The sequence below is a fragment of the Protopterus annectens genome, chromosome 12.part0, assembly GCF_019279795.1.
Source record: "Protopterus annectens isolate FY-2018-M chromosome 12.part0, PAN1.0, whole genome shotgun sequence".
Taxonomy (NCBI): domain Eukaryota; kingdom Metazoa; phylum Chordata; order Ceratodontiformes; family Protopteridae; genus Protopterus; species Protopterus annectens.
Genome location: NC_056746.1, coordinates 1,155,545,269 through 1,155,558,837, shown reverse-complemented (window position 1 = coordinate 1,155,558,837; position 13,569 = coordinate 1,155,545,269). Strand labels below are relative to the sequence as shown.

General features: G+C 36.6%; 1 protein-coding gene across 3 annotated transcripts in view; it reads right to left on the bottom strand.

Moving 5' to 3' along the window:
- Positions 1 to 13,569, bottom strand: part of SOGA1 (suppressor of glucose, autophagy associated 1) — a 972,945-nt gene that overhangs the window by 38,031 nt on the left and 921,345 nt on the right. For all 3 annotated transcript variants that reach the window (XM_044090186.1, XM_044090184.1, XM_044090185.1), the window contains one exon: positions 7,502 to 7,572. In XM_044090186.1, the coding sequence (XP_043946121.1) occupies positions 7,502 to 7,572 (71 nt within the window). The remainder of the gene's footprint in view (positions 1 to 7,501; positions 7,573 to 13,569) is intronic.

Below are 13,569 nucleotides of genomic sequence, written 5' to 3'. Positions count from 1 at the left end.
AATAAGGTGGTTTAGGTTTACCTGATTTGAAGGGATATTTTAGAGCTACACAGTTAAGGCTCATATACATAACACAAGCAGAAGGAGATTTTGCCAGTAGGGATGACTTCAAGTAGGGTGTATAGAAAATGGGCAAGGGGGGGTGGAACTTACTGAAGAACCTGGCAAAGGAACCAAAATATTGGGAGCAAGTAATGTGAGCAGGAAAGGTAATGGAGTGGGACGAGGCCAAGAGGCATTTGGAATCCAGGCTAGAGACTGCCTTCCTTACCAGGGGGCTTGATCTCTGAGTACAGGCAGACAGAAGGGATAGGGGGATTTTAAGTGAAAGACCTGCGCTGGTAGAGTTTTTACCTAAATATAGAACAGAAGCAGATGTTAAAAAAAGGGATAATGAGTAGGGCATATAAAACATTGCATGATAACTCGGAATCAGTCAGAGGAGGTCAAAAAAGAGAGACTGGAAAATCAAATTACAAGAAAACAATGGGAAGACATACGCAGGGCTCCCAAATATATAACCAAGTCCAGAAGGTTTAGGATCTTTGCTTGGAAGTGTTTGCATAGGTATTTTTATACCACCAAACAGACTAAGAATGTTTCCTCAGGTAGATAGCAAATGTTGGAGGTGGCAGCGAGAAGAAAGAGGTAATTGGGAACATAGGTTTTGGGAGTGTAATGAGTTGGCAGATTTTAAAAATTATCTAGAGTACTCTATCGGAAATATTGGGTGGGCAATTGGCTAAGGAAAAGATTCTTTTGAACTAGGATACGGAATCTAACTTGCCTAGACATGCTATGGCCTCTAAGTTTATTTCTGTCGACTACCAAAAAATGTAATTACTAGAAAATGGAAATCAAAGTCAGCACCAACTGTAATGAATATTATAAAAGTGATAAAAGAAAGGAATAGATATCTTTAGTAAAGGGAAGGAGCAAATTACATAAAAGTAAATGGAAATTGTGGGAACAATACATGCAAAATAATAGTGAGATTTAAGGGAGGACAGAAATTCAGCATTTTTTTTGTAATATTGGACTGATGACAATAGCAAAGAAAATATATGTATTGTATATCTTATATAAATGGAAAAATGTGAAAATTGTTTTCTTTTCCATTAATGTATGTTTGCCTATGTCTTAAATCATAATTTAATAAAAGTGCTTAAAAAATAAAGAGCTGTTTAAAAAATGGTAGTTAAAGGACACAGCACAAAGGAAAACCTGAGACATTCTGCTGTACCAGAGAAACCAGAAGGAAGAGACTATTAATTTTGTGAAAGCACAAATAAGCAACTGAACTGGTATTCCACAGCAGGATTTGTTATTTGAAAGGGCATATTGTGTGTTTGCTCCAAACATGTCCATGAGAAAGCAGCCAAGACTTGTATTAGTAAAGATGCAATCATACCACATTTAATTGGTAGAAATAAAAAATATAGCTGACAAAGGTTAAGGCATTGCAGAATAAGGGGAATCTCAAAGAAGAACAGGCCCAACTGCAGAATACTTATCAGAAAATAAGGCAGTATTCTGGATAATATGCATGAGTTTAGAAAGATTGCTATTAAGCAACTGTTTTTATCTATTTTTTTGATAACTCCAGAGCACAAAAACACTTAGCACACTGACTTAGTTGTGGCAAAAGTAGTGAGCCAGACCCAGCTTCGTATTGACCCATTTAAATTTTAAACCATTATAAAGTGCTTATGTTTATACTAGCTAAAAGAATGACAAAGCTGTTGCCAAAACTGATAGATATGGATCAATGTAGTTTTGTGGAGTGGAAGCAAACATTTGACAATAACGAAATAATAATAAGCCAGAGGGAAGCGGAGTATAAGAAAACACCACTATTGGTGGGTCTTGATGCAGGAAAAGCAATTGACCGAGTAAGTTGGGAGTTTATGAGTAAGGCAACGCAACATTTGCATTCCTAATACAATAAAGTTAATTAGGAGGCTGTATGAGGGATCAGAGGTAAAAATTACATTGGGAAGGTTCCTCTTTGACAAGTTGCATCTGAACAAAGGAACCAGGCAGGGGTGTCCTTTTTCCCATTTGTTACTTTACATTTAGAGCCATTAGCAAAGAAAATAAGAACTCAGAAATTCAAGGATATAATTTGCATGGTAATAAAGAAAAGTTAGCTTTATTTGCAGACAATATTATTTTGTAACTAATAAAGCCAGAAAAGGACACCTTAGTGTTGTGAAACATCTTAAAATAGTTTAAAGACTTTTTGAGATATAAAATGAATTAAGATAAAACGAAGGCTATAGCTGTAAACTACGTACCTACATATGAACTGGACCAGGGATACCCAAACTAGTGACAAACTTGTAACATACTTACGACTATGGATTAAAAAGAATTCTACCATGGAAGCCAAGGATATGTGGGAAAAGACAAGACAAAAGAAAACACAAAAACTGAGAAATTGGAAGCTCTTGTTTATGGGTATGGAATAGCATGACACAAATAGTGAAAATGATTTACCCCCTTCAGTTCTACATACAGGTCAGGCATATCTTTATGAGCCAGAGCTGAAATTGTGGACAATAATTAATTGGACAACAATAAACAATTAAAGAAATTTATCTTGGAGGGAAGAGGGCAAGGGTCAAGTGGGATATGTAGATCCTTCCAACAGAATAAGGTGGTTTAAGATTAACTGATATGAATGAATATTTTAGAGCTACACAGTAAAGGCTCATATACAAAACACAAGCAGAGCACTATAATTCAAAGTGGAAAGGGATAATGATGACACGGGAGTGGGGGGATTCAAGAAATAAGGAGAGAGTGGTATTTTGGATGCAGATCATTAAGGATAACATCAACAGGCACTGAATATTATTATTCATAAAGCAGCCAAAAGTATTCTAAGAATTAAAGCAACATGAGACTGGAGAAAGGAGATTCTGTCAATAGGGGTACAGGGAATAGACAAGAGGGGGTTGAAACTGACTGCAGAAAACTAGCAAAGACACTACTAGACAGGGAAAGGTAACAATGGGAAGAGGCCTAGAAAACATTTGGATTGCAGACTACAAACTACCTTCCCTATCAGGGACTGATAGGGTATAGAGTAAAGACAAAGAAAGGGAGAGGGAAATCCTAAGTGAAAGGCTTGCGCTGGTCGAGTAGAACAGAAGCTGCAGTTCAAAAGAGGATAATTAAGTAAGGCATATAAAATAATGCACAATAACTACAGGGATCAATCAGAGGAGGTTAGAAAGAACTGGGTAAGCAATCTCAAGGAAACAATGGAAGGACATGTGTATGGCTCCCAAGTATGCAAGAAACTATACAAGATTTAGGATATTTGTTTGTAGGTGTTTGCATAGTTATTTTTATACACCAAGCAGACTCAAAAGATTTTTCCACAGGTAGATGGGAAATGCTGGAGGTGTGATAGAGAAGAAACAGGTAAATGGGAACATATGTTTTGAGAGTGTAATGAGCTGGTAGACTTCAAAAATTCCCAACAGGGCACTCTTGTCAGAAATATTAGGGGAGCGAATGGGTATAACTAACAAAATGATTTTTTGAGATAGGATACATGATCTGAATTGCAAAGACATAGTAAGGCCTTGCTAAGTTTAACGTTGGTGGCTTCCAAAAAAAGCAATTACTAGAAAATGGAAATCACAGTCTAAACCAACTGAATATTGTAAAAGATATAAAAGAACTGGAAGAGGGATCTTTAGAAAAGGATAACCGCAAATTCCACAGGAAAAGGGAAACTGTGTTAATATATGCAGAATAATGTTTTGGAGGAAGAATAACATTCAAGAGAAGACATGGATTTAGCCATTTATGCAGATTTTGATTGAGAATAGTTCTACAAAAAAAAGTGATGTTTACTGTTTGTAACTGGGAACATCATAATGGTTTTTCTTTTTTATGAATGTATGTTTGCCTATTTCTTAAGTGATAATTCAATAAAGGTGTTAAAAAACATTTATATGATTAAAATACCATCCTTCCCCAAAACCCCTTATAAAAGTTAAAAAAATGGAATCCATATCTCAACAACTTTCTTTGGAATGTTCTAGAGATCCTTAGTCAAAGTAATCAAATTACTATAAGAAAGTTATCAATGTAAAGTTTGAAAAGAATCTTGTTACATCCTCTAAAATAAGCTCTTAAATATACTTGTATGGCTTTTTTCTTGTCCTTCCAATAAGTAAAGCTGGCAGGGTGAAAAAGAAAAAAAAAAACACCTTTGTTTTTGCAGGCTATTTAGTGATATTCTATAACAGACAAAGTTATTGTTGGTTTGCTTGCGTGCTCGTTTTTATGTATTTACTTTTCATAAATATTTATATTTAATAATCAGATTAGAGTACCGATGTACACAAACTATTTTCAGATTCAAACCAGTAGTACTGCCTAATTTAGTGACATACATGTTCAGAATCATGAAGTAGGCAAATGGAGGCTGAGGGAATCAAACTTTGAACTACAAGCTGAAGCCTGTTAACAGCCCACTTCCTCAGTTAGTATGTTATCTCACATACAAGACAACATGTTTTTCTAAACCTTTCTAAGAATTATCAAAGTGAAGGGCCATTTAACTTTTTAGAAGTCTTAATGTTTTCTTAACAAAAAGCAGCACTTTGAGGAAAGGCTCTGATGATTTGTTTGTGTCTTTTGGCTTTTCCCGGTTAGGGGTCACCACAGTGGAACTCCAGTCCGCTAATGATTGGCAGTAGATTTTTTACGTGCCGAGTTTGCCAGCCCTGACGCACAACCTTAAAGGCTCTGATGATACCTTTCTTAATTTATCTCTTCACACATTAAAACAGTTGTACAGTACAGTAAAAATGTATTGAAAACACTTTTGGTTACACAATTCGCAAATGATGTATTCATCTTAAACCTTAAAATTTTTGCATTCAGCTCCAGGCAGCATATTTAAGATTAGCAAACCCAGTGTGTCAACATGCCCAAAACACAGTATAATGCACACTAGCACCCTTAAACACAAAGAGATAACAAAAAAATCCTCCTTCCCCAAAACAAAAGATGCCTAGAATCACAAGTTCCTTTGCACATTTTAAAAGTAGTCAGTAACTGAAAAATCACACAGATTAAACCCACATAAAACAAACTTTTTCTTCTGCCTTTAAACTACATGGAGCAAAAACATTTGCAAGGATTCAATCTGAGAATTTTCATTTCAGATAGTGATTTGTATTTGCTGCAACTCTCCATATTCCAAGCTGCATGAAAGGAAAATGGATCAGTAATAACATTTTCCTAAGCACCACCAAAAACCAAAGCCATGCTCTTTGAAACCAGACAGAAATTCAGTGCTCCGACCTCTTGGCAAATAGCTGGCTTGAACATAGAACCTACTGAAATAACCCCTTACTTCAAATATCTTGGCAACTAGTTAACTAATCCCTCAAATTTCATCTGCATGTGAAAAACACAGATAAATAAATGCACTACTTACTTTCCTTGTCTAGGAAAATTTCTAGCTTCCTTTTCTCAGCAGTAACATCTGCGACAAGGAAAGAAATTCTACTAGCACAGTTTGAGTATGGCCTACCCCAAAGTGCAGTAGCTTCAAAGAAAACATCAGATTGTTACAGAATCTCACCAACTTCATAACCTGGTTGCCTAGCAATCTAAAATAACTGGCATACGACAGAGCAGAAGGCAGACCTTTACTTGGATAACCGTTATTTAAACATTTACATTTAGAACATTTAGAAACCTTCGCTTATCTAGCTACAAAATGTACTGAGAGGATCCCTCAGAAGTTAATTCATTACTACAGGACACTCAGAAGTAACCATTGCTGTACCAACCACAGCTTCTCTGCATTAGGACCTTCTCCACAGCAAATCTCTACTTTCCATCCTCAAGGATCTTACCTCCTATCCTAAATTCAGATCTCAGCTTAAAGCCCATCAACACAAACAGGCCTCTTGTAATTGCTTCATTTCAGGTCGTATTACACAAGAGCAGAGTGACTAACGTCCATATCTATTACGACACATTTAACTTAAGTCTCATTTATTTCAAATATTCACAAGATACTGTCTCTCTACATTTAATATTCCTCCTTAATTCTCCCCACTTGTTCGTTACACAGTCTTACTTCACTAACCTCTAGGTCTCATTCCTTCTTCACACTGCCCACATATCCTATAAAGGTCTGACGTTTTTGAACATTTGCATAGTCTTAACCATACCACTTACATATCCTTAGCATTTGCTCATAGCTTTTGTGCAACTGTGCATCTTCCATTAAAAGGTTTATTTTTCAGTTGTTTTAATTTAACTGCTCATTCAGTATTGAAATCTTTTTCTGTAAGAACCTGGTCTGGACCTGAAACTGATCCATATAAATCAGAGTGTTCTACCCTAGTAAGCAAATTGAAATTAATAAAATACAATAAAATAAAAAAAAAACTTTAGCCATGTGTAGGATTAACATCCCCACGTAGAGCCCTAGATGTTATTCTTCATTTCTGACATCTGTATAGGGATGGTGAATTTCTCGGACAGTAAATAAGCACCAATAGTATAATATATAAATGTTTGATTCTCGACTAAAACAGAATTCTGTTACCTTGGTGATAAAGGATGAAATCTCAGCTAGCCAGGAGGAAATGTAAGGAGGGGCTGTCTGCTGCCATAAAACTTGTGGTACAGATGAATTTCCTCCCACCACTTACAGATTAACACAAAGGTGGGAATAGGAAAACACTTTCTATAGTGGTCTTTAAAAGTAATCTTTTTTAAAATTTTTACTGGCGACATTACCTTATGGTTACAGTAGGAAAATTTGGGCAAATTCTATTCTAGGATGCACTTCATCTTTAAAGTATTGTTCATTTAGTTGTTAACCAACTGTCCTACTTACATCTCCTTAAGAAATTAAAAAAAGCCTTCTACAGAATGCCTTTCCTTGACAAGCCTTCAGAAGAGACCAGAAAGTCTGTTAATGGTGACCACAAAAATAAAATACTGTCTAAATGGGAAATTCCTGATCCAAATAATTCAGAGAATCTATCAGATAATAAAAGGAAAACAGTTTCTCTAAATCATACAAGAAATCTTCAAAGAATAATAGCAAAGTTTCTATTTCAAATCATACTAGAAATCTCATCAATTAATAAATGGGAAGTAACTACTACAAATCATACTAGAACTCTCAGTTGATCAAACAGCACAACATCCCGAGTTAAACTGTACTGTACCAGTGCTAACACTTTCCCATTTTGCAGGTTCACTCTCAGCCAATCAGCAAACTCTCCACTGATTACAATACACACAGTTCTGGAGATGTCGCTTTGGTAATGCTGGTGTGAATGCATCAGTCAATGAAGGTCATTTTTAAGTGTTAGAGCATGCATTTCCAAAAGCTGGGAAAGTAAACCAATGCAATAATATATCTGCAGTTTGAAAATATAACAGTTTATAAACTTAGAATATGTAAGTCATAGTGCACCTTAATTATCTTTAAAAATACCCTTACCTTTTTAAACTGGTTCCTTTAGCATCCATTTCAGAAGCAGTTTCCTTTTCATCTAATTTTTCATGTAGAGTCTACAGAAAGACAATTGCATGTGGTTATAATAAGCTAAAGAGTGAGTTTATATTTTATCATTTATACATTTTCTATTTATGCGTCACCTTCCACCTTTTTGTAATAACAAACCACTTCATTAGTATACATGGGGGCAGAGGAACTCGATTCCACACTACAATAAATAAAGGTTCTTGTTATGCTATAGTAGTTATAAAAATTCTGCATAAAAAACGATTTACTGAAACTAAGAAATGACAAAATGAAGGGCAAATTGCAAAAAAGTAAAACCACAATACACCACAGATCTCTGTCTGTTATGTGTAGGTCCTCCCACTGAATTTTATTTTCTGTCACTTTTCATAACTTCAAAAGGAAATTATGACCACATTCAAAATGGCTTCAAGTGCAGAACTTGTAGTAAACTGGCTAAAGTATAAAAGTTAACAGGTCAGCATTCAAAAAATACAACATAAACTCATACATACGCTATATTACAATTTTACATAAAGTAGTTGTAACTACAGAAACCGCTGTGGCGACCCCTAACCGGGAAAAGCCGAAAGAAGAAGTTGTAAATACAGAAACACACTTGCCCTGGACTACAGAAAAGAAATGCACTGCAGAAGAAGTGAAACAATAGTTTTATTACTTGCTATATCTCAGAAGCAGATTATAAAATTAAGTGTAGTTCTAAGTTCTGAAGTTAGAAAACAACAAGGCCTCTAATGCAAAAATTTGTAAATGCACCAGAAAAAAAAGTTTATTATAAAATGAAGAAAGACAACACATTAACATACTGTCAAGAAGACAAAACTTAACTAGTTGAGGTTAAATGGTAAAACAAATAAAATCTCTTAAGCCCTACATATTTTTGCATTTCTTGAATTAAAAAAAAGAAAATAATAATTTAACATCTAGCAACCCGTTTACAAAGTAATAAATCATGACAAAAAATATTGTTGGATTTTAAATCATGACAAAAAATATTGTTGGATTTCTTTCAAAGGGCAGAGTCCCAGTTTCCACTGAAGAGTGACAAGTTTTCAGAGGACAAAGCCAAGAAGACAGCCAGTCCATGCCAGCTAATGTTAGCACAATGAAGTTGCATGATACCAATACTTAAAGTCTGCCAAGTGCAGACTTGGAGGCTGTGGTGTACAGTTTTCAATTCCTAACGTTTATGGGTAAACAGTGCAATAAAAACTGGCCAAATGGCTCAGAGGCAAGGTGCTCATCTAGGACACTGGTGACCAAAGTTTGGCAGATAGGATCACCTGAGGAGTGGGAAATAGGACAAAGAGGCTGGTGGGAGCTTTCCTACCCTGGAAGAGGGTGCGGGGGAAACCAATATTAGACTGGCCACTAGTGGAGGACCGAAGTCTAGCAGATGGCCTGTGTAAAAAGGATGGAGTGGCAGGATGCTGTAATGTCAATTCCACACACTAACTTCCTCAAGCTTCACACACGTGGAGGCTCCCAGTGCTGTATACCTTATCTCCCCACAGGATGACTTACTCCCCAGGCACTGCTAAAACATTACCACAAAGCTGACTCCCTAAGTCATCAGGAGGCCCATGTTGTGAATGGGTTACATTAAGACTGCCCCAGAAAGGGAAAAATGGGACACTCAAGGTGTGTGGAAGCAGTAACAAGGGGAACAGCCGGAGGACTTAGTAGGTGAGGTAGGGAGGCACATTAAAATAAAAAAGGAAACAAAGATAAATGTACAGCATATAATGAATTTATGGCCTGGAGATCGGACTAACATCTGGCCCATAAACAGTCTTACTCCAGCCTGCAAAGCTTTTCCTTAATTATTTAAGTATATTAAAAGCAATAAAAAAAATCTGGCTTAATATAGAAACCGCAGAGCCAAATGTCTGCGTTTGTACCTCTGTAGCTAGTGTGGGGACTGATCCAATCTGCACATGTCTTATAGGGGTGATTGTAGTATTGTCCTTGATGGTTTGTATTATTGCTAGGTGCTGTCCTACTCATTGTCCCCAGACTTGTCCAAGTCCAGATAGGAGTGGTGATGTGTCATGGGACTAACTGGGTGATTTTTTTTTTTTTTTTGTAAAGTAGCATTCTCTTCTTTGGGTTAAGAGGCATAGTATTTTCTTTTTAACAAAACAAAACTACAATTAGGATTACCAACAGTTTCACTAGCTGTTTTTGTGGAAACAAACAATTTTGCAGGCAAGCAAAAAAGTGACCCCGTTTTAACTGGAAGAGTGAGAAACTGAACATCACGTTGCAGATTATTAGAAAAAAAAGGCATTGTTTTGGCAGGTTTTTTTATTTGGTTTGCCGTATAAAAATAACTAATTATAGTCAAGTATTACTGATAAAGGCTGTGTGGCATCCATAACACTTGATAACAGTTAAGAAAGCAAAAAAAAATGTTGTGGAGGTGGAACATAAATTAACATCCAACTTAAAAGTTCAAAATAATTATGACTTTCTTTCAAGTTGGATGGGCTCAGAAAGGTAAGCATACTGCTAACTGAACACTGGTCATCTGATTTCCTTCACTCATACTCTGGGCTTTATCCATCTATGGCAATAGAGCCATTTAATTTGCATTTTACGTTACCTGATACCTGACAGTTAATTTATAGACATTTATTTATTTAATTGGGGGGGGGGGGGCGGTGTCATTACAACAGGAAACTGAGGAGAAACTAGTCAGTTTCTCACATACTAGAATGTCCTTTGGCAACCACTTAAAATTATGAGAGACATAACTGTGGAAACGCAAGACCAGATGTGTGAAAATGAGCTTTACATCTATATGAAGTTCGAATTCACTACACTTTATAGTAACCTTTTACTAAAAGGTACACTGATCTTGGAATTCTTATGCAAGAAGCCCCCTGAAAAAAAAAAATAGCCATGTTCTGCTGGTACTTCTGAAGCGCCTGTACTACTTAAAAGTGTGGCGTCTTTGCTGCTGACTACATCTGTGCAAATGCATACCCGTGACTCATTGTACTAGGTGCACATTGGGTACTCTGTTGCTAGACAGACAATAATGTAGCTTTCTAATATGAAAACTTCACTTAAAATCATACTAAGGTGGATAGACTTCCTTTTTCATAAAACTGCTGCTTCTTGGAAGGTTAGTGCACATATTTATTTACTTATTATTTTACATTTATTATCCGGGAAGTGTCCAGCTGGGAATGTAGCCGGTTTTCAGCAGAGACCCGGGAAAAAAGCTCCATAAAAAAAGCACAGAAATAGATTACAGAAATTTTACAAAGAATATACAAAAAGTTTAACAGTTGCACACAATCATAATTTACAAAAGGAGATTGTAAACAGAAAAAATTACATTTCCTATGCCTTACTACAAACAGCAATATAAAACTCATTAGCTACATGACTAAAATAAACCATTGTGGAATTTTCATTTGGTAGAAGTAAGACAAGGAGAAGATAGCAGAAAAGAAACATTTGATAGATGGCATAAGAAACTAGTTAGGAGTAAGTATTACAGGAGCATAGCATTGTTGAGTAAGGTGTTCCTTTAGGAGTTGTTTGCTGCGATATTTAGGATAGTCTGCGGTACGAGGTGCCACTGTTTGGCTACTTTACGGGAGAAGAGAGAGTCACCAAAGTAATTATAGGACTTGGTTACCTTGAGTATAAGTTTATCGGATGATCTAAGGGTCCTGGGGTTGGTATTTATTTGCACTAGGTTGCAGAGTGCAGGGCAGTTTTTATGTTTGTGGATAACGGAGCGGGCAGTGGTGAGCTGATTGATTAACAGACTGGGAAATTCAAGCCAGTGTAGTTTTTGAAGAGTAAGGCAATGATGGATCCTGTTGGGTATATTAGCAGCAACTTTTGCTATTTTATTATAGCAGGAATCAAGTAGATGTAAATCAGACATGTGCACGTCAGTGAAACTTTGAGAACAGTACAGGAGAGTAGATAGGAGGTGGGATCTGGCTCTGGCTAGTCTGGCACTTTGAGTGAGGTTAAGGGTTGGCCCTATACAGTGTACAAAGTTTAATGTGAACTTTTTAAATTGTGAGTGATATGTGTTTATCGAATGTTACATTATTGTCTATAGTGAGACTAAGCACTTTTGGTTAACTGGTTCTATTATAGTGCCATTAGTAGAGTAGATGGAGAGAGTAGGTTGGTTTGCTTTGGATTTACTGTTGGGAGGAAGATCATTAATTATGTTTTGGTTTAGGATGACTGCAAGTTCAGTTAGGTAATTTTCAATATCTAGAAAGACTTTTTTCAGTTTTTCCTGGAGTTCTTGGGGTTTGGGAGCAGAGCAAATAAGAGTAGCGTCATTGGCATATTGAATGATAGAAGCAGATTTAGTGGCAGTGTTTAGACTATTTGTGAATATAATAAAAAGGAGAGGGCCAAGGATGGAACCCCGACAGAGACTGGGTGGAGTGTGGAGAATTTATTATCCCATTTAGTTGCCTGTTGTCAATTAGTAAGGTAGCGAAAGAACCAGTTGAGGGCTGTACAGTTGAGGTTGGAGGAGGCTAGACTGTTGAGTAGTTAAGTTGACAGGATACCTTATCAAAAGCTTTGGACAGATCAAGAAATATAGTAGACACTAGCTGTCCATTGATTCTGAGGAGGTTAATGTACTTAGTAAAACTTGAGGGCTGTGGAGCTACCGTGTTTTGGATGGAAGCCATGCTGTGAACTATGCAAGAGGTTATTTGTAATGATGTGGTCTAGGAGCTGCTTATGGATACATTTTTCTAAGATTTTGGCTAAGGATGAGAGAATGGCAATGGGCTGATAATTAGAGAGATCTTTAGATAGGCCTCCCTTCTGGAAGGGGATGATATGGGATATTTTCAGAGGATGGGGACATATTGTTCTGCGATGGATCAATTGATTAGGATAGATATGGGATAGGCAATGAAGCTGGCAGCAGTTTTTAAGAAGTCACTAGGGAGTTGGTCAGCTGCTAGACAGGTAAGGTTTTAGTTTTGATAGGAATTTTTTGATACAAGAGGTTTGTATGGGTTTAAAAGAGAAGTAGTTGGGTTTAGAGTTAGTGGAGGTAGGCAATGTAAATGTTGGTTAGATTTGTTGTTTAAAAATGAGGTGGCAGTTGTGATGAAATGAGAGTTAAATTGGGATACTAAGCATTCGGTGCTATTTGTTGTAGATGGTGCAGTAGAGGTTTTCCCAGGGTCGGAGAGGTAGTTAATGTTTTGCCAAAATTTTTGTAGGTTCTGTTTTTTGTCAAAAGGCTAGAAAATAAGACTTTTTGTCAGATAATGTTTTCTTCTTAGACAGATTGTATCAATGTATCAAGCCTGGCTAACTCGAATGTGTAAAAATCTGTTAACCAGTTTACTGTGTAATTTAATTTAATCCTGACTTGTGCTCAGGACTAACATTAACCTGTGGAACTTGTTTAACTTGCTTACTTATGTAATCTCTGTAAATAATCTGTTTGTAATATGTAATGCTGGTATTATGTAATGCTGTATCTGCTTGACCCTTGGAGCTTTTCTCCCCGGGCCTCCGCTGAAAATGGACATGCATCCAGTCGGACTATCCTGGTCAACAAATGTAAAATAAAATAAAAATAAAGATTTCTTAATTGTTTTCTGATGATTTGGAGGTTTGATAAGCAGTCCAGAGTCTATCCCTTTGTTTAATGAGAGATTTAGCATCTCTGGTTATTCAAGGTAGGCTTTCAGCTTTGGAGCATATTTTTCTTGGAGTGAGGTTATTAAGGATGCTGAGGAAGGTATAATTAAAATATTGTACAGCTTGGTCTAGGTGGAGCGATTTTAGAGGTGACTACTTGCAGTTTTGAAGTATGAAATTTAAGATGGTAGGGGGAAAGCTTATTTTGGTGTGTGTGTGTGTGTGTGTGTGTGTGTGTGTGTGTGTGTGCCTGAAAATGACATTACATGGGTAGTGAATGCATTTCCTTAGCAGAAAGGTAGGGGAGTGATCACTGAGAGAATCTATGAGGTAACCCAGCATGCTGGGGAAGGTTGGGCTTACTG